This window comes from Rhinopithecus roxellana, chromosome 5, assembly GCF_007565055.1.
Source record: "Rhinopithecus roxellana isolate Shanxi Qingling chromosome 5, ASM756505v1, whole genome shotgun sequence".
Lineage (NCBI taxonomy): Eukaryota > Metazoa > Chordata > Mammalia > Primates > Cercopithecidae > Rhinopithecus > Rhinopithecus roxellana.
The window spans coordinates 9412940-9437264 of record NC_044553.1 but is presented as its reverse complement, the minus strand read 5'-3'; the positions used below and the strand labels follow the sequence as shown (position 1 = coordinate 9437264).

Below are 24325 nucleotides of genomic sequence, written 5' to 3'. Positions count from 1 at the left end.
GGGAGCTGCAGACCGGAGCTGTTCCTGTTCAGCCATCTTGGAACAGACCTCACAATTCAACTTTTTAAAGAAAAAACCTTGTCACATAGTGCCAGGCCAACTCTGATCCTTTTCAGTCTCCATGGCTTATATTATAGGAATCTCTTCCCTCTGATCCTGATTTTACTTTCTGATGAGTTGTATATTACTTCCTATGATGTTTATGTTTTTATGTTAGTATGCAGATATTTTGCTTGGATATCTAGGAACCTGAGAACTAGGTTTACTTGCATATTCTCTCTGGAGCCATTCATAAATAAGAAGGTATCAGTTTGATTTCTTTGAGTACAAGTGAGGGAAATCCTAACCCAAAAAGGCTTAAGCCAAAAGCAGCATTTAGTAACTCATAAAACTGAGGAGTCTAGGAGTTAAATTGCCAAACAAGTCATCAAAATCCAGTTTTATCTGCTCTATCACCTTCATTGTGGAGCCATTATCACACATCTCCTTTGATTCCAAATATTATTTATATAATCTTGTGTTCAAATTCAAGAAGAAATAGTCTTTTTTTCCAAAAGTCCCAGCTAGTCTATGCATTTCAGTGACTAATGATGTTGCATCCAACTTCCTGAATCTATGCATGTAATGCAGGGTATAATTGGCTAAACTTGTCATATTCCCAACCTAGAATCAGATGGAAGTTGACTTCATCTTAACTATAGGAAGAGCTAGATTTACAGATAAAAATCACGAGCTATTATTGGAAGTATGATGAATGAATCCAAGGTGGCTCAAAAAGAAACCCAAGTGTCCACTACAGGGAAGATTGCCATCATTTCTTCATAGACAGGTTAATTTGATGGAAAATTCTACATATAACTTAGTAATCAATGGAAAATATTCATATAAAAAGGAATTCTGCATAATAAACGATTAAAAGATAGGAAAATCTATATGATTTCTTACCATTTCCCTGCTTGCTGTCATTCCTAAGTTCAGTATTCAGGCCTGTACAAAACTTCATCCTTATCAGGGCCATCCTGAAGCTTGTGTGTACTTGTGATTGATTTGACAGCCTTTTGTTCTCTCAGGATTTCTTTAAATCATGTCTTAGATTCCTGGTAATAGAGAGTTTTCCCTCTTAACATTATTTTAGCAAACCTGCTAATGATTAGTTCAAACTAGCTTTAATCACCTTTGTTCCAGAAAAATATGTTTACTACTTAACACAGACTGAGAAGCAAATTTTTAGACAACTTCTGGGAATGTCAGATATAGTTTACTAAAAGGAATAAATGGAAGGCATTTTAAATACAACTGGATTTACTTTTTGTGGAGTTTCCTTATAAGGGAACTAGTCATAGAACTTGTATATCTAATGTCCTAAATTAGTCATTTTAAAGCTATAATCTTAGAAGAATATAAGGAGGTTTTCAATTAAACACAGTGGGTTGAACACATGAGCTTATCTTATTCCCTCCTGAAACCTCTTTGAACATGATATAAAAAAGAATTTTAAAAAGCAGAAAGGCATAAACCCATAAGTACAGAAAAAAATGGGAGAATAAACAATAGTGACAAGAATATCAACAAAACTTATTTTTTTGAACAGGAAATATACACATGTAGTTCACAAAACAAAATATTAAAATGTGGAGTAAAAAGGCTGATTCTCATTTCTGTCTCCATCTTTCCTCATTTTCCGTTGTCCTTGTATCCCCATTTATAGCCTTCTAGATTTTCTTTGGGCGCATGCAAATTTTTTTCCACACAAAACATGCATGCTATAGACTTCTGGACCTTTGTTTGTTTGTTTGTTTGTTTGTTTTAAAAATGTATTTTGGATTGCTTGAGCCCAGGATTTCAAGACTGTGGTGTGCGATGATCATGCCTGTGAGTTTCCAGTGCACTGCAGCATTGGACAGTGAAGCAAGACCCCATGTTTGTTTGTTTGTTTGTTTGTTTTGAGACAGAGTCTTACTCTGTTCCCCAGGCTGGAGTGCAGTGGCATGTTCTTGGCTCACTGCAGCCTCCGCCTCCTGGGTTGAAGAAATTCTCCTATCTCAGCCTTCCTAGTAGCTGGAGCTACAGTCACACGTCACTACACCCAGCTAATTTTTGTATTTTTAGTAGAGACAGGGCTTCATCATATTGGTCAGGCTAGTCTCAAACTCCTGACCTCAGGCAATCCACCTGCCTCAGCTTCCCAAAGTGCTGGGATTACAGGCGTGAGCCACCATGCCCAGTCAACCTCATCTTTTTTTTTTTTTTTAAATTATAATACTTTAAGTTCTAGGGTACATGTGCATAACGTGCAGGTTTGTTACATATGTATACTTGTGCCATGTTGGTGTGCTGCACCCATCAACTCGTCAGCACCCATCAATTCGTCATTTATATCAGGTATAATTGCCAATGCAATCCCTCCCCCCTCCCCCCTCCCCATGATAGGCCCCGATGTGTGATGTTCCCCTTCCCGAGTCCAAGTGATGTCATTGTTCAGTTCCCACCTATGAGTGAGAACATGCGGTGTTTGGTTTTCTGTTCTTGTGATAGTTTGCTAAGAATGATGGTTTCCAGCTGCATCCATGTCCCTACAAAGGACGCAAACTCATCCTTTTTTATGGCTGCATAATATTCCATGGTGTATATGTGCCACATTTTCTTAATCCATTCTGTCACAGATGGACATTTGGGTTGATTCCAAGTCTTTGCTATTGTGAATAGTGCCGCAATAAACATGCGTGTGCATGTGTCTTTATAGCAGCATGATTTATAATCCTTTGGGTATATACCCAGTAGTGGGATGGCTGGGTCATATGGTAGGTACATCTAGTTCTAGATCCTTGAGGAATCGCCATACTGTTTTCCATAATGGTTGAACTAGTTTACAATCCCACCAACAGTGTAAAAGTGTTCCTATTTCTCCACATCCTCTCCAGCACCTGTTGTTTCCTGACTTTTGAATGATTGCCATTCTAACTGGTGTGAGATGGTATCTCATTGTGGTTTTGATTTGCATCTCTCTGATGGCCAGTGATGATGAGCATTTTTTCATGTGTCTGTTGGCTGTATGAATGTCTTCTTTTGAGAAATGTCTGTTCATATCCTTTGCCCACTTTTTGATGGGGTTATTTGTTTTTTTCTTGTAAATTTGTTTGAGTTCTTTGTAGATTCTGGATATTAGTCCTTTGTCAGATGAGTAGATTGCAAAAATTTTCTCCCATTCTGTAGGTTGCCTGTTCACTCTGAAAAAAAAAGTATCTTGGAGATTACTGTTCATGATTTTCTATTTATATCTTTTTCTATTTTTTTCTATATTTATATCACACATATATTTTCTTAAAACCAATTAGTTTACCAATTTTTTTCTAATTGAGAGGAATTAGGAAGACTTACTTTTTACAGCTATTTAATGATCCCTAGTTGTACAGTAATTCTTAAATGTTTTTAATCTCTATCTTCTCTTCTTACAATATGAGGTAAACATTCATTGCTCAGAGAACATGGAAGTTGAAATAAGCTTATAACAGGACTGAAATCATGATTTTTGTGCATGCATAGCAGCACAGTAATGGGTCATTGTCTGAAGTATAGTATATTTTTTAATCATTCCTTTTTCTCATTTTCTCTATCCCCCATTGGTCTCAGTAGTTCTTATGAGATATTTAAGAAATAGATTTTACTGCTTTTAGTAAGGCAAATTTGGGCATCTAGCCAGAACATATTCATCTTCTCTCTTCCCTCTCCCTGTCTCCCCCTTCCTCTCTTTGGCATCCCCCTCCTCTCCCTTCTCCTTCCCTCACTATTTTTTCATTTTTCTTCCATCCTTTTCTTTTTTTCCTTAACAGTCACTCCAGTACTCCAAATGATTCAGTAGACATACCTGTTTGATCAGTTTTTGATCATTTGAGAATTATGATAGCGATCTTGTGGAGGGAAGGATTGTATAAGTTTGCTTTAGAAAAAAACAACATTTTAAGCAGATGTAGTGTTTCCGAGTGAGAACTCAAAGTTAGCGTTTCCCAGCTACATCACTATTGACATTTTTGACTGGATAATTTTTTATTATGAGGGCTGGCCTATACATTGTAAGATGTATAACAGTATCCCTAGCCTCTTCTCACTGATGCAAATAAAACCCTTGGTTGTTAGAACCAAAAATATCTCCAAACGTTGCCAAGTGTCCCTCGAAGTACAAAATTGTCCATGGTTGAGAACCAGTAATCTAAATGAACTCTTGTGTGTGCAAATTCAAACAGCAACACATGTACCACTTCCTAATTACTATATCACAATTATTTACCTAAAAACTACACAGCCATCAAAATTGAATGAGTGGGTAGAAAAATATTAGAAATTTTAAAACTAAACCTTTGAAAAGATGACAAAGAAACTTTAAAAATGTTTCTGCGACCATTACTTGAGTATCTGATGTAAAAAAGGAACTTTTAGACTCTGTGGATAATAAAGAGAACCTGCCTTCAAGTCTAAAGTTTTGGCTATCATTTTATTTTCAGTGATGATAAGGGAAGCACATCTTTATTTTGGCAAAGTAGAATTTAGGCTTCTTAAAATGCCAACTTTGGGGATATGCAAACAATAAACATAATTGTAATGTAATGCCTTTTAAAATATACTGAAAATGAAGATAGACTTTTCAACAAGTACTATTGGGATAGCTAGATTTGCATATAGAAAAAAAATAAATTGGATCTATTGCTCACACAAGGATAAATTTCAATTGGATTACATTTAAGTGAAAGAAATGAAACCAGGACATGGTAGCACATGCCTATAGTCCTAGCTACTTTCCTAGCTACTTGGGAGGCTGAAGCAGGAGAATCGCTTGAGCCCAGGAGTTCGAGGCTGTAGTGCCCTATGACCACACCTACGAATAGCCACTGCACTTCAGCTGGGGCAACACAGCAAGACCTCATTTCTAAACAAACAAACAAAAAAGGCCGGGGGGAAGGAAAAGAAATGAAATTATACAGTATTAGGGATTTTTTTTTAAAGGAGAGCTTGAATTATTCTAGAACTTAGGAATAGAGAAAACCATTCTATGACTTGATCCACAAGAAAATAAGGAAAAATATTGATAAATATTATATCATCTAGAAAAAAATATATGCCAAAGAAAAACTAAGTTGAACTGAAAGAAAACATTTTCAACTTATAGATGAAGGATTCTTAATATGTGAAATCATGCTAAAAATAAAAATATGTTCAACCACCTTATGGGAAAATGGGCTAAAGATATAAGCAAGTAGTTCCTAGAAAAGGAAATGGCTTTGTATGAAAAGTCTTTTTTTTTTTTTTTTTTTTTTTTTTTTTTGGAGAGAGTTTTGTTCTGTCACCCAGACTGGAGTGCAGTGGCGCAGTCTTGGTTCACTGCAGCCTCCACCTCCCGGGTTCAAGCGATTCTTCTGCCTCAGCCTCCCAAATAGCTGGGACTACAGGTGCGCACCACCACACCCAGCTAATTTTTGTGTTTTTTTTAGTAGAGTCTGGATTTTGCCATGTTGGCCAAACTGGTCTCAGACTCCTGACCTCAAGTGATCTGCCTGCCTTGGCCTCCCAAAATGCTGGAATTACAGGCATGAGCAGCGCACCCAAACAGATGTCATTTCTTAACTATCAGATTAGCACAAGTTCAAAATTTGATGACATGCTTTTTTGGCCAGGCTGTAGGTAATAGATGTTCTTATACAGCTGATAGAATGCAATGAAAATGAGTATGTGGCAGTATCTATCAAAATTACATATGTATTTATCCTTTGACCTGGAAAACCTAGTTCCAGGACTCTATCCCAAAAAATATCAGCAAAACTAAAGGACATGCACAAGGCTTTTGATTGCAGCATCACGTAGGAAGCTAGTCAAATGTTCATCAATAAGAGATAGGTTGATAAACTACAGCTATTATCTGTATAATGGAGTAGTATGCAGTTGTAAAATAGGGAAGATCTCTGTGTATTACTCTGGTTATTTGAAAAGATTCACAAAGTTGAGAACCTTTTAACTAGACCAAACAAGAGAAAAAGAAGATTCAAATTACTAAAATCAAAAGTAAAAGAGGAGACATTACTACTACCAACCTTAGAGAAAGAAAAAGGATTATAAGGGAATACTATGCACAATTCTATGCTACAGAGTGTATAACCTAGATGAAATGGACAAATTTCTAGAAACAAACTACCAAAACTGTTTTAGTAATCACTTTCCAAGACAGGCACAAACTAGGAGAACTGATCTGGTAATGAGTAAGAAATAGGAAGTCTGAGGAGACCTGTAACAAGTACAGCATTTGGATTAATAATCAAAAAACTTCCCACCAAAACAACAAAAGCCCAGGACCTGAAGATTGCACTGGTTAATTCTACCAAACATCAAAAGAAGAATTAAGCTGGGTTCATTGGCATGTGTCTGCAGTCTCAGCTTCATGGAAGGCTGAGGCAGGAGGATTGCTTGAGCACAGGAGCTCCAGGCTATAGTGCAGGACTGTTCCAGTGAATAGCCACTGCATTTCAGCCTGGGCCACATAGTAAGATCATGTCTCTTAAAAAAAAAAAAAAAAAAAAAAAAAGAATTAGCACCACTTCTCTACAAACTCTAAAAAATAGAAAAGGAAGGAAGATTTCCCAGCTCATTCTATGAAGCCAGTATTACCCTGATACCAAAAACCAATGAAAGCATCATGAGGAAAAGAAAACTATACCAATATCCCTTACTGAATACAGACCACAGAAATCTCAATGAAATGCCAACACACTGAATCCAGCAACATATATAAATGGTTATATACGATGACTAAGTGGCATTTATCCCAGGAATGCAAGATAGGGTCAACCTTTTTTTTTTTTAATCAAGGTATTCCACCATGTGTAGAATGAAGGAGAAAAAAAAAAAAAAAAACCCACATCATGTGATTTTCAGATACAGAAAAGACATTTGACAAAATCTCAACATACTTTCATAATAAAAGCTCTCAGGAAATTAGAAACAGAAGGCAACTTTCTCAATCTGGTAAAGGGCATCTACAAAAAGCCTGTGGCTAAACTTATTCTTTAATAGTGAAAGACTGAAAGCTGCTCCTTGAGATCAGAAACAAGACAAAGATATCCACTCTCACCACTTCTGTTCAGCATTTGTACTGTGCATTTCAGCCACAGCAATTAATCAAAAGAAATAAAAGACATCTAGATTAGAATGGAAGAGATAAAACTCTCTGTTTGCAGATGGCATGCTGCTATAATTAGAAAGTCCTTTTGTTCTTCAAAGGACACTGAAGAAAATGAAGATACCCCTCAGAATGGGAGAAAATATTAGCAAACCACATAGTTGATAAAGGTCTAGGATCCAGGATATATAAAGTACTCTTACAACTCAACAGTTTTTAAGAAAGGAAGACCCCAGTTTTTTTAAATGGGTAAAGGATTTGAGTAGGCATTTGTCCAAATAGGATATACAAATGGCCAATAAACTCATGAAAAGATGTTCAGCATCTTTAGTTATTAGAGAGATGTGACCTTGAACACTACCACTTTAAAGGTACCACTTTATACCCCCTAGGATAACTCTTATCAAAAGGATGGAAATTAACAAGTATTAGCTAGGATGAAGAAAAATCGCAACCCTTACATGGTTTTCGTGAGATTAGAAAATAGTACAGCTGCTTTGGAAAGAGTTTGGCAGTTCTTCCAAAAGTTAAAGTTGGTGTATGAGCCAGCAATATCGCTATGTGTATACCCAAGAGATCTGAAAATGTATGTCCACAGAAACTTGTTAAAGAATGTTCATAGAAGCATTATTCATGATAGCCAAAAAGATGGAAGCAACCCAAACATCCATCAACTGATGAGTGGTAAGCAAAAGTGGCATATCCATATAATGAAATACTATTCAACAATGAAAAGCAATGAAGTACTGATTTATGATGCAACATAGATGAGACTTGAAAACATTACACTAACTGAAAAGCCAGACACAAAAGACCGCATATTGTATGATTCTATTTATATTAAATGCTCAAATAGACAAATCTGCTGAAAGTAGATTAGTGGGTGCCGGTGGGTGGGAGGAAGAGGGGTAGAGACTGCTAATGAGTATGGTGTTTCTTTCTGGGGTGATGAAAGTGTTAACAAAATTAGATAATGGTGATAGTTGCATAAGTCTTTGAATATATTAAAAGCCACAATTGTTTAAAAAAAAAATTAGTGAAGTTGTATCAAAAGCAACTTGAAGAGATTCACAGACCTAAAATAGGAGACAATTTGAACCTTGGTAAGGATAATAACTACAGTGGATTCATATGCATCAAATATGCTTAAATCTGTGAATTAGTAATGATATCAGCATATCTAAAACCTAATAACTTGTTATTTTGAGAACTGTTAATAAAGGGGAAGAATTAACCATTTATCCTGCCTTTTCTAGATTAACTGTGCCTCAGTTCATGCAGAAACTCAGTTCATGCAGTTATACCCCAGTGCAGCTAAATATTTAATGTAAGGAAATTTCTCTTTATAGAAGTATAAGTCTATAAACAAATGAAGAGTGATGGAATTTAAAAGACACTTTTGCCACCATGAAAACTAATGGATTTAAACAATGATCATCAGTAACTGCTATCATCACCAAAAAGAGAAGAGTTGTATGTACCTATGTACATATGGAGTAGTAGTCTCACCAAAACAGAGCTTGAATCTGATGAAGCCCTTATAACTAAATACCAAATTATAGGAAACGGGACAAGAACATGTTAACACCATAGGGATGCAGTGAATGAAAATCGGACTCTGAGTAACTTTATAGGAAACATAAACACAAAATTACAGGTATACCTCAAAGATATTGTGGGTTTGGTTCCATACCACTGCAATAAAGCAAATACTATAATTAACAAGTTGCACAAATTGGCTTCTCAGTGCATATAAAAGTTATGTTTACACTACACTGTAAACTATTAAGTATGTGATAGCATAATGTCTTTAAAAATCAATGTACATATCTTAATTTTAAAATGCTGTGCTGTTAAACGTTGCTAACCAGTTATCTTGAGGCTACAGTGAGTTCACAGCATCTTTTTGCTGTTGAAGGGTCTTGCCTCTGTGTTGATGGCTGCTGACTGATCAGGATGGTGGTTGTCGAAGTTTGGGGTGGTTGTGGCAATTTCTTAAAATAAGACAACAATGAAGTTAGCCACATCAATTGATTCTTCCTTTCAGAAAGATTTCCCTGTAACATGCAATGCAGTTTGAGAGCATTTTACCCACTGTAGAACTTACTTGAAAATTTGAATCAATCCTCTCAAACCCTGCCACTGCCTTATCAACTAAGTTTATGGCATATTCTGAATTCTTTGTTGCCATTTCAGCAATATTCACATCTCCACCAAGAGTCCATCTCAAACCACTTTCTTTGTTCATCCATAAGAAGCAACTACTCATCCTCTGAAGTTTTCTCATGAAATTGCAGCAATTCAGTCACATCTTCACACTCTTCTTATTTTAATTCTCTTGCTATTTCCAATACATCTGCAGTCACTTCCTCACTGAAGTCTTGGGCCCCTCAAAGTCATTTATGAGGTTGGAAGCCATTTCTTCCAAACTTCTGGAATGTTGATATTTTCACCCCCCATGAATGACTGAATCACAGATGTTTTTAATGGCATCTAGAATGATGGGTTCTTTCCAGAATATTTTCAGTTTACTTTGCCCAGATTCATCCACTATCTATAGCAGCTCTAACATTATACAATTTGTTTCCTAAATGTAAGGCTCGAAAGTTAAAATTACTCCTTGATCCATGGGCTGCAGAGTGGATATTGTGTTAGCAGGCATGAAAACAACATTCATCTCCTTGAACATCTCCATCAGAGCTCTTGAGTGACCAGGTACATTGTCAGTAGGCAGTAATCATTTGAAAGGAATCATTTTTTTTTTCTGAGCAGTAGGTGTCAACGATAGGCTTAAAATATTCAGTAAGCCATGCTGTAAAAAAAGATGTGCTGCTATCCAGGCTTTGTTGTTCCATTTTTAGAGCACAGGCACAGTAGATTTAGTATAATTCTTAAGGGCCCTAGGATATTTGGGATGGTCAGTGAGCATTGGCTTCAACTTTAAGTTACCAGCTGTATTAGCTCTTCACAAGAGAATCAGACTGTCCTTTGAAGTTTTGAAGCCAGGCATTGACTTCTTCTCTCTAACTGTGAAAGTCCTAGGCATCTTTTTCCATTAGAAGGCTTTTTTGTCTACGTTGAGAATATGTTTAATGTAGCAACCTTCATTGATTATCTTGGCTAGATCTTCTTAACTTGATGCAGCTTCTACATTAGCACTTACCTCGCACTTTTATGTTATGGAGGCAACTTCTTTCCTTATACCTCATGCACTAACCTGCTAGCTTCCAACTTTTCTTTTGTAGCTTCTTTGCCTCTCTCAGTCTTTTAGAATTGAAAAGAGTTAAGGCTTGCTCTGGATTAGGCTTTGGCTTAAATGAAGGAAAAGTTGTAGCTGTTTTGATCTTCTATCCAGACCAGTAAAACTTTCTCCTTATCAACAATAAGGTTTTTTCATTTTCTTATTTGTGTGTTCACTGGAGTAGTACTTTTAATGTCCTTCAAGAACTTTTCCTTTACATTCACAAAGTGGCTAACTGGTGCAAGAGGTTCAGCTTTTGGCATGCTTGGCTTTTGACTGCCTCCCTCACTAAGCTCAATCATTTCTGGTTTTTTATTTGAAGTGAGAGATATGCAACTATTCCTTTCACTTGATCACCTGGAGGCCAGTATGGAATTATTAAGTGCCCTAATCTCAATATTGTTTCTCAGGGATAATACAGAAGCCCTCGGAGCAGGAGAAAGGTTGAGGAATAGCCAGTCAGTGGAACAGTCAGACCACATACATTTATCGGTTAAGCTCATCTTATACAGGTGTAGTTTGCCATAGTGGATGTAATAATAATGAGAAAGTTTGAAATATTGTGAGGATTACAAAATGTGACACAGACACAGAGTGAGCACATGCTATTGGAAAAATGCACTAATAGATTTGCTCCATGCAAGGTTGCCACAGACCTTCAGTTTTTTAAAAAGTGGAGAAAAAGGTAATATCTGCAGAGTGCAATTTTTTAAAAAAATGAATGCGGGCCAGGCGCGGTGGCTCAAGCCTGTAATCCCAGCACTTTGGGAGGCTGAGACGGGCAGATCACGAGGTCAGGAGATCGAGACCATCCTGGCTAACACGGTGAAACCCCATCTCTACTAAAAAATACAAAAAACTAGCCGGGCGAGGTGGCAGGTGCCTGTAGTCCCAGCTACTCGGGAGGCTGAGGCAAGAGAATGGCGTAAACCCAGGAGGCAGAGCTTGCAGTGAGCTGAGATCTGGCCACAGCACCCCAGCCTAGGCGACAGAGTGAGACTCCGTCTCAAAAAAAAAAAAAATGCAGTAAAACAAGGTATGCCTTTACAAGGCAAAATAGAGAAAGGAGCCTGTAGTAGAGACATGTCTTCTAACTGCAGTGCATGGATTGTATTTAGAGCTCAGTTTAAACAAGTGTAAAAAAAAATTTTAATATTATAAAATAATATTTATAGTCCAACTGGGAAAATAGGACCACTGAACTACATATTTGCTGAAATTAAAGAATGATTAATTTCTTTGGTATGATAATACTGAATAGGTTATGTTTTTCTTATGTTTTAGAAATATATACTAAACTACAGACAAAATAATGCAATATCTAGGATTTGTTTTTAAATATGGGAGAAGGGAGTGACTCCTAAAAGAATAGCATGAGGGAGTTTTTCTGGATGAACTGTTCTGAATTGTGTAATACTAATCACAAATCTGCACATGTGCTAAAATTTATATAACTGACACCAAAAGGGGGAAAAGAGTCAATTTTATAGTATCTTCATATTTAAAATAAAATTTTAAAATTTATATTATGGAAAGGATGAAGAGAGCAATAGATGAAACAAGATAGGTCATGACTTGCTAATATTTGGAGCTCAGTGATGGCACTGAGGTATTCATTATGCCATTCTATCTACTGAAAATTCTTAGGTATAATTATTTAGAATATAATGTAAAAGCTTGGAATATTTGAAATCGTAGATGGCAAATTTAGGAAAATAACTGCAAAATGAAGGTATCCTAGCATTGCAAACTTGCTTAGTGTGGTAGTCATTGGAATGTAATTGGACAAAGCTATAAGCAAATGGAAGTGTTATGATTAAATACATTCTATCTCATATACATTTATATGTGAAGTTATTCTCATAAAGCTTTGTTTGCATTTTTGTTTGTTTGTTTAGGATGAGAGAGGCTGCAAGAAAAATAGAAGAAAGGCATTTTTCCAACCATGCAACACATGTTGAATTTCTGCCTGTTGAGTGGCGGTCAAAACTTACTCTTGATGGAGGTATATTTTGTTTAAAAATTGAATGATTTAGCCAACGGCAAACTTTTACCAAAACAAATGCAGAAAGTTTTAGAAAATACTTCTTGTTCATTGAGAACATAGTGTCTTCAATTTAATTGTCTTGAGGTATACTCACCCTTTGTTCTAGATTATTTAAGAAAATAAAATCCATTGATTTCTAAAATAATTATACTGACTAATATCATTTGAACCACTATATAGATTTCATAGGTAGCACTGTTTTCATGCATGCCCTCTGTGGATTGTGAGGGCGGATGGAGGGATATAGCGGGAACAAAATGTTTTCTAAAATTTTTGACACTGAGTTGATTTGTCAGCACTTTAAAAATATTTGTTTTCCACAATTCCATACGAGCTTACATTTTTCTTTCTAATAATTTTCCCCTCATAATCGAAAAATAAAAATCTCAGGATTTTTTTTTCCTTTGTTGTTTTTCATACGTTCCCTGGGCTGGTGAATTACAATCTAGCATAGAGAATTTGTGTATTTGTTTAAATAAAATCAGTTTAGTTGTCTTCCTTAAAGATCTGTCATCAACTAAAATAGGTGTCTTTCTTTACACAAAGTTATGTCCGTTAAATATTAAAATCATAAAAACAGAACGTTTAGATTGATTATTTACATAATCTGCAAAATGAAAGAGTTGTTATACTGGTTATAATATTAGCAGCTGCCATTTGCAGAGCCTTTTGCTGTGTACCTGGCAGTCTGCTGTGCATTTTGCATGGAGTATCTCATTTAATTGTCTCAAAAATTCATGAAATACCTGCTATATTTTCTCCATTTTACTGATAAAACTAAAACTCACTAAAAGGGAAATTTAAGAGTGGCAGGCAGAATCTAGCTCTGTATGATGGCAGATTCCATGTTTATCACAGTGTTAAACTGCCTCCCTGGGTGTCCAGGTCTGTGATTCTGTCTCATAGTCAGTTACGATTTATAAGGACTCGTCCAGATCTGTGATTCCGTCTCACAGTCAGTTAGGAATGTCAGTTGTAGTTTATCAAACCCAAATTGCATCAAAAATTGTAATGAGTTAAAAAAAAAAAAAAAAAAGGAATGTTATTGACCAAAACAGATCTCAGCAGCAGTGGTTGATATGTAAAGTTCTAGTGTAATAACAACATGATCCCTTGAACTTCTCCCATTCATACAGGTAAATTGCTCAGGCTTCTCAGGAAAGTATATAATATGGCTGAATTACCATTTAGTAAAACTCCTGAGTTTGTAATTTCTGTTAGGTTTAAGCTACTTTGGTAGTATAAAAGGCATTCTGATGAATGAAAGAAGCCAGTCTTAGGCTGGGCGCAGTGGCTCACACCTGTAATCCCTACACTTTGGGAGGCTGAGGCAGGTGGATCATTTGAGGTCAGGAGTTTGAGACCAGCCTGGCCAACATGGTGAAACCCTGTCTGTACTAAAAATACAAAAAGAATCAGCCGGGCTTGGTGGTCGGCATCTGTAATCCCAGCTACTTGGGAGGCTGAGACGCGAGAATCACTTGAACCCAGGAGACAGAGGTTGCAGTGAGCCAAGATCATGCCACTGCACTCCAGCCTGGGTAACAGAGTGAGACCCTGTCTCAAAAAAAAAAAAAGCCAGTCTTGGAAGTTTATATACTTTATGCTTCCATTTTCATGACATTTTGGAAAAGGCAAAACTTCAGGGACAGAGAACAAATCATTGATTAGCAGGAGTTAGGGGAAGCAGGGAGGATTTGAATTTATAGGAGCAGCATGTAGAAGTTTTTCCGGGTGATAGAACAGTTCAATATCCTGATCCTGGCAGTAGTTACACAAAACTACACATGCATTAAAACTCAGAGTCAATTTTATTATGTGTAAATTTAAAAATAATTTTAAAAGGGTATCTACCTACAGCACACATCATTGTGTTCTTTGGCAGTGAAAGGCTAAAACCATTTCCTTTAAATCAGGAATAAGCCAAAGATATCCACTCTTACAATTTAAACATTCTGCTTGAAAGTCTTAGCAGTGCAGTAAGATAAGAAAAAGAAGTAATAGTTACAAAGACTCAGAAACATCTCTTTTGATTTGTAGGTCATATGGTTGTCTACTCGGAATATATAAAAGAATATACAGAAAAATTATTAGGCCGGGCAGAGTGGCATGTGACTGTAGTCCCAGCTACTCGGAGGCATAGGCAGGAGGATCACTTGAGTCCAGGAGTTCTGTGCTGTAGTGCACTATGCCAAGCAGGTGTTCACACCAAATTCACTATCAATATGGTGACCTTTCAGGAGCAGGGAGAGGTGAAAGAGCCCAGGTTGGAGACAAAGCAGGCCAAAACTCCTGTGATGATCATTAGTGGGATTACACCTGTGAATAACCACTGCATTCCAGCCTGGGTAACAGAGAGACCCCATATCCGGGAAAAAAGAAAAAGAAAAAAAAATTATTAGAATTAATAAAGTAATTTATTAGGGTTGTGACATAGAAATTCCGTATATAAACATAATTGCATTTCTGTATACCAAGAACAGACAAATAGCATCAAAAATATAAAGTTCCAAGAAATAAATCTAGCAAAAGAAGTATATTTATGTTACAAATTAAAGAAACAATTAAAAGACCTTAAACACAACTTAAAGATAATTTCCTTAGATTGGAAAATTCGTTATTCTAGAGGTGTGGATTCTCCCAAATCGATCTATAGATTCCATGTAATTCCAATCAGGATTTCCAGAGTTTTTTCATGAAACTTGACAAACTGATTCTGAAATGATTATCAAAGAACAAAGGGCTAAACAAGCAAAGTCAAGAGACAGCACACGGAATGTGATAAAATATTTGCAGACTACCCATCTGACAAGAGATTAATAACCAGAATATATAAGGAGCTGAAACAACTGTATAGGAAAAAAAAATCTAATAATCTTATCAAAAAATGGGCAAAAGATTTGGTAGGTATTTCTCAAAAGATGACATACAAATGGCAAACAGGCATATGAAAAGGTGTCAACGTCATTGATCATCAGTGAAAGGCAAATCAGAACTACAATGAGATATCTCACCCTAGTTAAAATGGCTTATATCCAAAAGACAGGCAATAACAAATGCTGGTGAAATGTGGAGAAAAGGGAACCCTCGTACACTGTCGGTAGGAATGTAAATTAGTACAACCACTATGGAGAACAGCTTGGAGGTTCCTCAAAAAACTAAAAATAGAGCTACCATATGATCCAGTAATCCCACTGCTCGGTATATATTAAAAAGAAGGGCAGTCAGTATATTGAATAGATGTCTGTAGCATCCTGTGTTTGTTGCAGCACTGTTCACAATAGCCAAGATTTGGAAGCAACCTAAGGGTCTATCAACAAATGCATGGATAAAGAAAATGTGGTACATATGCACAATGGAGTACTATTTGGCCATAAAAGAGAATGAGATCCTGTCATTTGAAACAACATGGATGGAACGGGAGGTCATTATATACTCAGACACAGAAAGACAAACAGCAGATGTTCTCATTTGTTGGATCAAAACAACAACTTACGGAGATAGAGAGCAGGCTGGTTATCAGAGGCTGGGAAGGATACTGGGGAGGTGGGGATGGTTAATAAGTACAAAAAAATAGAATGAATAGGACCTAGTATTTGATTGCACAACAGGGTGACTATAATCAATAATAAATTAGTGGTACATTTTTAAATAACTAAAAGAGTAGTACTGGATTGTTTGTAACACAAAGGATAAATGTTAGAGGGCGTGGATACCCCATTTTCCATGATGCGATTACTATGTATTACATGCCTGTATCAAAATATCGCATGTACCCCGTAAATGTATATATCTCCTATGTACCCATAAAATTTAAACAAAAAATAAAATGAAATAAAAAAGGAACAAAGGTCTGAAAATAGCCAAAACACAGAATGACGGATTTGAGGGGTAGAGTCTTGACCTACTAGGTAGCCATACCTAGTACTGTATTCAAACTTCTGTAAATATCCTTGGCACAAGGATAGGCAAATAGACCCGTGTACCAGATTAGAGATTCCCTAAACAGGAAACCTGTCATACCTGGCATTACAGATCATTGGTGAAAGGATAGCCTGTTCCATAAATGGCATATGGAAACTGGGTGTCCTATGGGGGAAAAAAGTAAAAAATGATCTCTACTTCACATTTCACATGGATCAAAAACATGATAATATGAAAGCCAAGACCTTAAAACTTTTTAGAAAAATATACAGAACACTACCTTTACAACCTCAAGGTGCAGGGAAAGAATTCTTAATATACAAAAAAATGCAACTATAACAAATTTGATTAGATTAAAATTAAGGACTTCTCTTTACCAATAGACCATAAAAAATGAAAGACAAGCCACAAACTGAGAAAAAGATGTTACAACAGAGCAACAGATATAACCGCCAAAGGTTTCATATCCAGAATAAAGGACAAGAAACTTAAGTGGGAAAGAAAAGGTTTTTTAAATTTATGTATGTATATTTTTTTCTAGTAATCAAGGAGATGCAAATTAAAGCCACAGTGAAGTATCGTTCATACCCATCAAGCAAAAATTTAAGAAAGTGACAATACCAAGTGTTGTTGGGGTTGTATAGCAGTGAGAGTTTTCATTCACTATTGTTGGGAATGAAACTTGGTATAGTCACTTTGGAAGATTTAACATCATCTTATAAAGCTGAAGGTGCATGTGCCCTTTGACACAGTAGTTCCACTTCTTAGAGATATACTCTAAAGAAACTCATAAACGTGTGCACCAGGAGACATGTAAAACAGTGTTATTTAGGATCATGATTTATAAGTAGTAGCAAAAAACCAGAAACTCAAATAACTCTAGAAAGAGAATGGATAAATTTTGATATAGGTATAGAGTGGCATATTATACAACAGTGAAAAAGAGTGGATTGCAGCTATATGCATCAACTTGGATGAATCTCAGAAACATAAGATTGGGTGGAAGAGTGCAAGCAAACCATAGATAATACCTCAGTTTACACAGTGTTCAGAATCAGGTAAAATACTTAGGCTCTGGCACATAGTAAATTCTGTAGAAGTAATTGGGTGCAGTTATTAATATTATTGGACATGTAGTAAATCTATAAGGAAAAGGAAAAGCACAATTAATACAAACCTCTTACCTGTAGTTACTTCTCCCTCTCTGCTAGAGAGGCCTGTGATCATTTCAGAATATATGGTGGGTTTGTAAGATACTAGCAGTATTCTTAAACTAGATGGTATGAACATGTTTTTCTTTTTATAATTATTCTTTAAACTGCCCATTCATAATTAAATACCTTTATTTATATGTGTCTGTATTTCACAGTAAAAACTTTTTTTGGAAATGCATTAAAATGACATTTGAAGTATTTTCAGATCAGCATGGTAGTACACCTTTCACTTTTACAATTTAGAAATAGGTACAGCCTGTAAATATGTTGTACAACCACAAACAGCAACAATATTTCCCTTTACAATTTAAAAAAAAAAAAAGAACTTTTGCTTGTCTTTGCCTTCCTGTTATTATTACATTGTATTAAAGTGGAGGAATAAATAAAATAACCTAAGCCAATAAAGTGAAAAGGAATAAAAGAAATTTTGTTTCACTAAAATTATATGCCTTCTGCTCACCTTGTGCTTTCAAATCACAGTATTCATCCAAGTATAGTGCTTTGTATTTCTATAAGAAATGTAAAATTTTCTGTCTCTCTAATACTTTTATTAGGTGTCTAATAGAATAATCTTTCCATGGTAGAATTTCCATAGGTTAGGCATAACTCGTGGAAGGGTGTACTGGTTTGAAAATCAGTTTATGTAGCAATTTTTTTCAATAGAGTAAATTACACCACCTTTATCTTGTTTACTGATAAACACTGCTGATTTATTTGCCTTTGTGCATATTTGTGATCTGACAGTTCTTGTCCACAGAATCTTTGGCTCACTAAAGATAGATGCAAATTGTAGGATAACTTTAATTTGTTGCTGGTTGCCACCAGTGGCTCTAGGCAGTCTACATGTGTATTGCCAAGCTGAAGGTGCATAGATCAAAAAAACAGGCTAGGTGCGTGCCTCACAACTGTAATCCCAGCATTTTGGGAGGCCTAGGCAGACAGATCACTTGAGGTCAGGAGTTAGAGACCAGCCTGGCCAACATGGTAAAACCCCATCTCTACTAAAAATACAAAAAGTAGCTGGGCGTAGTGACATGCGCCTGTAATCCCAGCTACTCGGGAAGCTGATGCAGGAGAATCGCTTGAGCCGGTGAACCGAGATCACCCCACTGCCCTCCAGCCTGGGGGACAGAGCAAAACTCCATCTCAAAAAGGAGAGGAAACAGAAAAGGAGGTACAAAAAGACTTGGGATTGTGTTTTGACACTTGTTCTAAAATATGTGGCCTTGTTTTGCTCTGGGTACCCCTGAATTTCAATACAGAAGCCATAACATACAAAAAAGGGTGACGCTTTATATATTTGATAACGGCTTTCATCCTTTAATGTTTCTTTTCATCTCCTATTTTGTCTTTTACTGTTTTTTTCTTGCAGTGTTTTACAGGAAAGGAAGATTCATTAGAGCCAAAGCTGGTCTTGAATATTTAAATGTTAAATAGTTACTATTTCAGGCAATGTAATTTTCTTCGCTATTATTTCCGTATAACAGACTTTCTATAAGTTTAATTTACTTGGTTTTTTTGCTTTTGTAGACACTGTTGATTCCATTACTCCTGACAAAGTACGAGGTTTAAGGGATATGCTGAACAGCAGTGCAATGGACATAATGTATTATACTAGTCCGCTTTATAGAGATGAAGTAAGTATCATGATTATCTTGCTGGTGGGTATTTTTTAGTGGTAGCTTATAAATGTCCTGAATTTTTACATTTTTTTAAGCAAATGAGAAATTACAGGAATTCATTATAAATAGCCTACTTTTAACAAATTTGATAGTCTTCAAACGAGATATTAGGACCCTTAATGAAACAGTCTCAGGTGGGGGACTGGTTAGAAAATAGCTCTGAGAAATAACAGTGTTCATAAATCTGATTAATTATATCTGTGACTGTTGTCTTCACAAAAGAGTTTTAGACATAAAATGTCCTTTAAATTTTTTGTATATGATGGATGTTTATTGCTTCACTTCTGTAATGAATTCATACAGTTTTCAAATGGTAGTGGAGCCGATGCCTCCCAAGAGTAACACTGGGGCAAGAGGTGAAGGTTTATTCAAGAAGATGAGAGAATCTCCACCAAATGCATTTTGTCACTTTATTGATAAGAGGGAAAGGAATTCTGTTTAGTAGGAGTAACTAACATTTGTTAATTGCCTAACGTGTTAACTTGTTTAATCCTTATTTTAAAAAATCCTGTGAAGTAGGTATGATTAGTATCCTCATTTGAAGGATGAGGAAACTGATGCCAAGAGAGATTTTAAGGCTTGCTCATTGTGTCTCGCTTAATAAGTGGCAGAGCCAGTATTTGAACCCAAGCAATATAGCTTCACAGCTTACACTGTTTACCACTTCTCTCCTCTGTGTTCACAAGATAGCCAGTCTCTCTGTTTTTTATTGGCTGATTATTTTGACTTTCCTGGGCCTTTAATCAGTAAATATTTAGTGAGCCCTACTCTGTGCCGAGCACAGGCTAACAGGGGGCCACTTTACTGCAGACTCTTACCCTTCATTAGCAGGGAGACAGGGAAAATCAGTACAAGTGTTTGAAAGTAAGATCTGTCACGTTGGTAAAATTTATTTATCAGGAATCCCAGGTAAGATTTGATAATATTTATGTATACTGAATCAGCTGGCTAAAGGTGTTTTGAACTAAGAATATGGTCTACATGTTTATTGAAAATGTGTTTATTGAGAACTATGTATAAGATACTGTACAAGGATCTTGTATAAGGGGGAGTCTCTGCCTTCAAGAAAGGTTAAAATATTATAATACGTAGGTCCACATTTATGAAATGTGTGGAAAGAAGAGAAATACATGGAAATTTTTGCAATTATTCTTTTTTTCCCTCTGAAAAAAGCATTTAGGCTTATTGTTATAGTACTTAAATTACATTTCCATATTTCATCATAATCATATATGGCCCCAGTTTTTGTTCTAAAAACTATGCAGTAGAAATTACTTTTTGCAAAGTGTATATGGGCTCTAGAGATATAGACTGCCTGATTCCAGTCCCACTGTAACACTTAATTTCTGTTTGGCTTCTCTATCTGCAAAGTGGATATTCTAACAAGTAGCTACTTCATAGCATTCTTGTAAAGATTAATTGAGGTAATGCTTATATTAACATGTGGCACATGGCAGTCAAGAATTACTATTACTACAGGTACTATAATATCAAATCATTTTAGTTTTTGAATTCTGAGTAAAATTCTCCAATGCTGAAACAGACATGTTGCTGCCTATAGATACCTCTGCTTTCGTAAGAGAAAGAAGGGTTTGATGTTTTCTGTGGGAGCTTTCTTTTATCAATTTTTTTAATCTAAAAATATTCCTAACTAAGCTTTGAAAAGCTAAGTATGGAGTGGAGCCTGACAGGATTTTGTGTATATGTTTTCTGTATAAAGATCTTAGATTTCTTAAGGTTCCATAACCTATAACTATCTTTATAATAGACATGTAAAGCATTTCAGAGTTAACAGGTTTATTGTTTTACATGTATTAACTTATAAATGTAATTTGCCAAATATTTTCTGAGCACATTTTGACACATTTTGTTTTTTTAAGCTAGTAAAGTGGCATAAACTTGGCAAAGGAAGTAACAGATAGTATCGTTTGTATCTCATTTCTCTCCAATATTTTTATGTTCTTGAGGATGAAAAAAGGAAAAAGCAGTTCTATCCCATACCCCAATTCTATCTTTATAAATTCAAGTGAGCGATAACAAGGTTCTAACCCAAAATAGTGTTAATAGGAATAAAGAGAAGAGATAGATTCAAAATATGATAGAATTAAGTGGTCTTGAAATGATTTGTTATGGGTGATACAGGAAGGGAAGAGACAGATGATGCTTACAATTTCTAGCTTAGGCAACTCGTAGATGGTTCTGATATTAACTATAAATGGAGGAAGGGGAAGCAGATTTTTGTAGGGGAAGAGAGTAGAACATAAGGAAAATAATGAATTATACTTGTAAATTTTTGGTATGTTTACGATTCCCTTCTGGAGTTGTATAGCGCAGACTATAATATTAGAAGTGAAACCAGTGAGAGTGCAGGGAGGAGGATATCAGAGCGCATGTTACCATACACATACACATACCTGCATATATATGATTGGTGGTACCCCTAAGAGGGCTCAAAGCTCTGGTCATTGGCTAGTGGTAACTGAGCAAATGGTCATTTTCTGTAATGCTCTTATATGTGGAAAGATAATTGTCCTCAGAATGGAACTGAATAAAATAGATAGTAGAAAGAGGGAACCAATGGCTATGATAAATGGGGGGCAAAGGGAACACCTAGTCCTTTGAATTAATCTGTCTTTTGATCCAGATGAATTTCATGGGAGAGCATGAGAACTTGTGACTGAAATTCATCAGCAATCTTTAGCAGTGATTTTCAAACATCCCTGATGAGAATAATTTCTATACTCATTAAAAATAACAGCAAAAATAAACCCAGGGTGGGGGTGGCGGGTACTGGAATTTGAGGGTATCATTGTAAATTCAACAATTTCTAAAATATGCATGTGTGTTGTGAGTATTACTTATATATGTAGGTGAATATGTATATATACAGGCATACCTCAGAGATACTGTAGATTGGTTTCAGACCACTGCAACAAAGTGAATGTCACAAGAAAGCAATAAAAACAATAAAGCAAGTCATGCAAATTTTTTGGTTTCCCAGTGCATAGAAAATTATGGTTATGCTATACTGTAGTCTGTTAAGTGTGCAACAGCATTATGTCTAAACAAGTATACATACCTTAATTTAAAAATATGTTATTGCTCTAAAATACACACAGACATGAAGTGAGCACTGTTGGAAAAGTGGCAACAGTAGATTTACTCAGTGCAGGGCTGCCACAAACCTTCAGTGTAAATGCAGTGTCTACAAAGTGCCATAAAACAGGGTATGCCTGTTCATGCATGTACTTCCTAACCTTGCCCACTGAAGTGGCCAATAAGCAAAGACACCCTAATCGAGCACACCTAGCACCCAGATCTCTTCCTCTAGTGCTATTATTTCCCACTGAGGAAAATCAGGGTTCCTCAGGAAAATGGCTGATTCTGGGGCTGGAACAACTTGTTATGACAGAAGGTAGGAAGATGCTCAAAAGAATTATGGGGTAGGTCACAGGAACACAGGGCCAAATTAAGCAGCTCTCACTGGCCAAATCTGGAACAATTTGAGCACCAAAAGTATTATTTATAAATCATTGAAAAAATTATTATAAGTTCATATTGACTATAAATAAATACATGGGGAGAAAGGAGAATCCTTGCTTACAGTAGAATGCCAAAGGCCAACTGATGGAGGGAATCCTGGAGCTGGAAAACTGTTTTGCAGCTATCATGGTAGGATCAGGTAAGAGAAGACTGGACACAAATCATCGATAGATACTAAATTGAAGGCAGTATTTTGATGAGAAGCAGGATATTTACATGGTCATAAAATATATCCCCACAAACTGATTATTCATTTAGGAAAGAGCAACAATAATTATACACTGGAGAAATCAAGCAATATCTAAACTGGGTATTCCTGAGGAGCAGATGGACATTACGCACCTCTGGATATGACACACAGAGGAGAACACATCACTTATACAGTATTCTGACAATGAGGAAACATCAGACAAACACAAAATGAGGATGTTGTAATGAAAAGCAGGAATGACACTGTATTCTTTAAAAATATCATTATCAGGCTGGGTTCAGTGGCACATGCCTGTAATCCCAGCCCTTTGTGAGGCCAAGGTAGGAGGATCATTTGAGCCCTGGAGTTCTAGACCAGCCTGGACAACATAGCCAGACCCCGTCTCTACCAAAAATCATTTTTTAAAAATTAGCCATGTATGGTGGTTTGGGCCTCTAGTCCCAGCTGCTCGGAATGCTGAGGCCGGGAAGGATTCCTTGAGCCTGGGAGGTCGAGGCTGCAGTGAGCTGTTCTCATACCACTGTACTCCAACCTGGGTGACAGAGTGAGGCCCCATCGCAAAAAAAAAAAAGAAAAAGAAAATCAGTATCATAAAGGCAGAGTGGCTGCGGAAAATGTTCCTGATTAAAGGATGCTAAAGAGACATGTAGCTAATGCCATATCTAAATTGAAGAATTTAGGGGTAAAAGACCGTGACATATATAATATATCCTCAAATGATTCCCAAAAAAGGTGAGGGTTTATGTGTTTATCATAGAAACAGAACAAGTGAATAAAGCAAGTGAGATACAATGCTAACAATATGTGAACCTGGGTAAAGGTTATATGAGTGATCTTTGTGTTATTTTTATTTTGCAACATTTTATATATTTGAAATTATTTTCAAATGAGAGGAGGCCGGGCCAGGCTCGGTGGCTTACACCTGTAATCTTAACACTTTGGGAGGCCGAGGCAGGTGAATCACCTTAGATTGGGAGTTTGAGACCAGCCTGACCAACATGGAGAAACCCCGTCTCTACTAAAAATACAAAATTAGCCGTGCGTGGTGGCAAGTGCCTGTAGTCCCAGCTACTTGGGAGGCTGAGGCAGGAGAATGGCGTGAACCCGGGAGGCGGAGCTTGCAGTGCGCCGAGATCGCGACACTGCACCCCAGCCTGGGCAACAGAGCGAGACTTCCTCTCAAAAAAAAGAAAAGAGGCCGGACATGGTGGCTTATGCTGGTAATCCCAGCACTTTGGGAGGCCGAGACGGGCAGATCACTTGAGGCTGGAAGTTCAGACCAGCCTGGCCAACATGGCAAA

At 36.5% G+C, this 24325-nt stretch overlaps 1 protein-coding gene across 5 annotated transcripts in view; it reads left to right on the top strand.

Annotated features, from left to right (window-relative positions):
- DDHD1 (DDHD domain containing 1) overlaps positions 1 to 24325 on the top strand; it is a 128855-nt gene that overhangs the window by 79897 nt on the left and 24633 nt on the right. For all 5 annotated transcript variants that reach the window (XM_010372061.2, XM_010372060.2, XM_010372058.2 and 2 more), the window contains 2 exons: positions 12302 to 12408; positions 19119 to 19225. In XM_010372061.2, coding sequence (XP_010370363.2) covers positions 12302 to 12408; positions 19119 to 19225 — 214 coding nt within the window. The remainder of the gene's footprint in view (positions 1 to 12301; positions 12409 to 19118; positions 19226 to 24325) is intronic.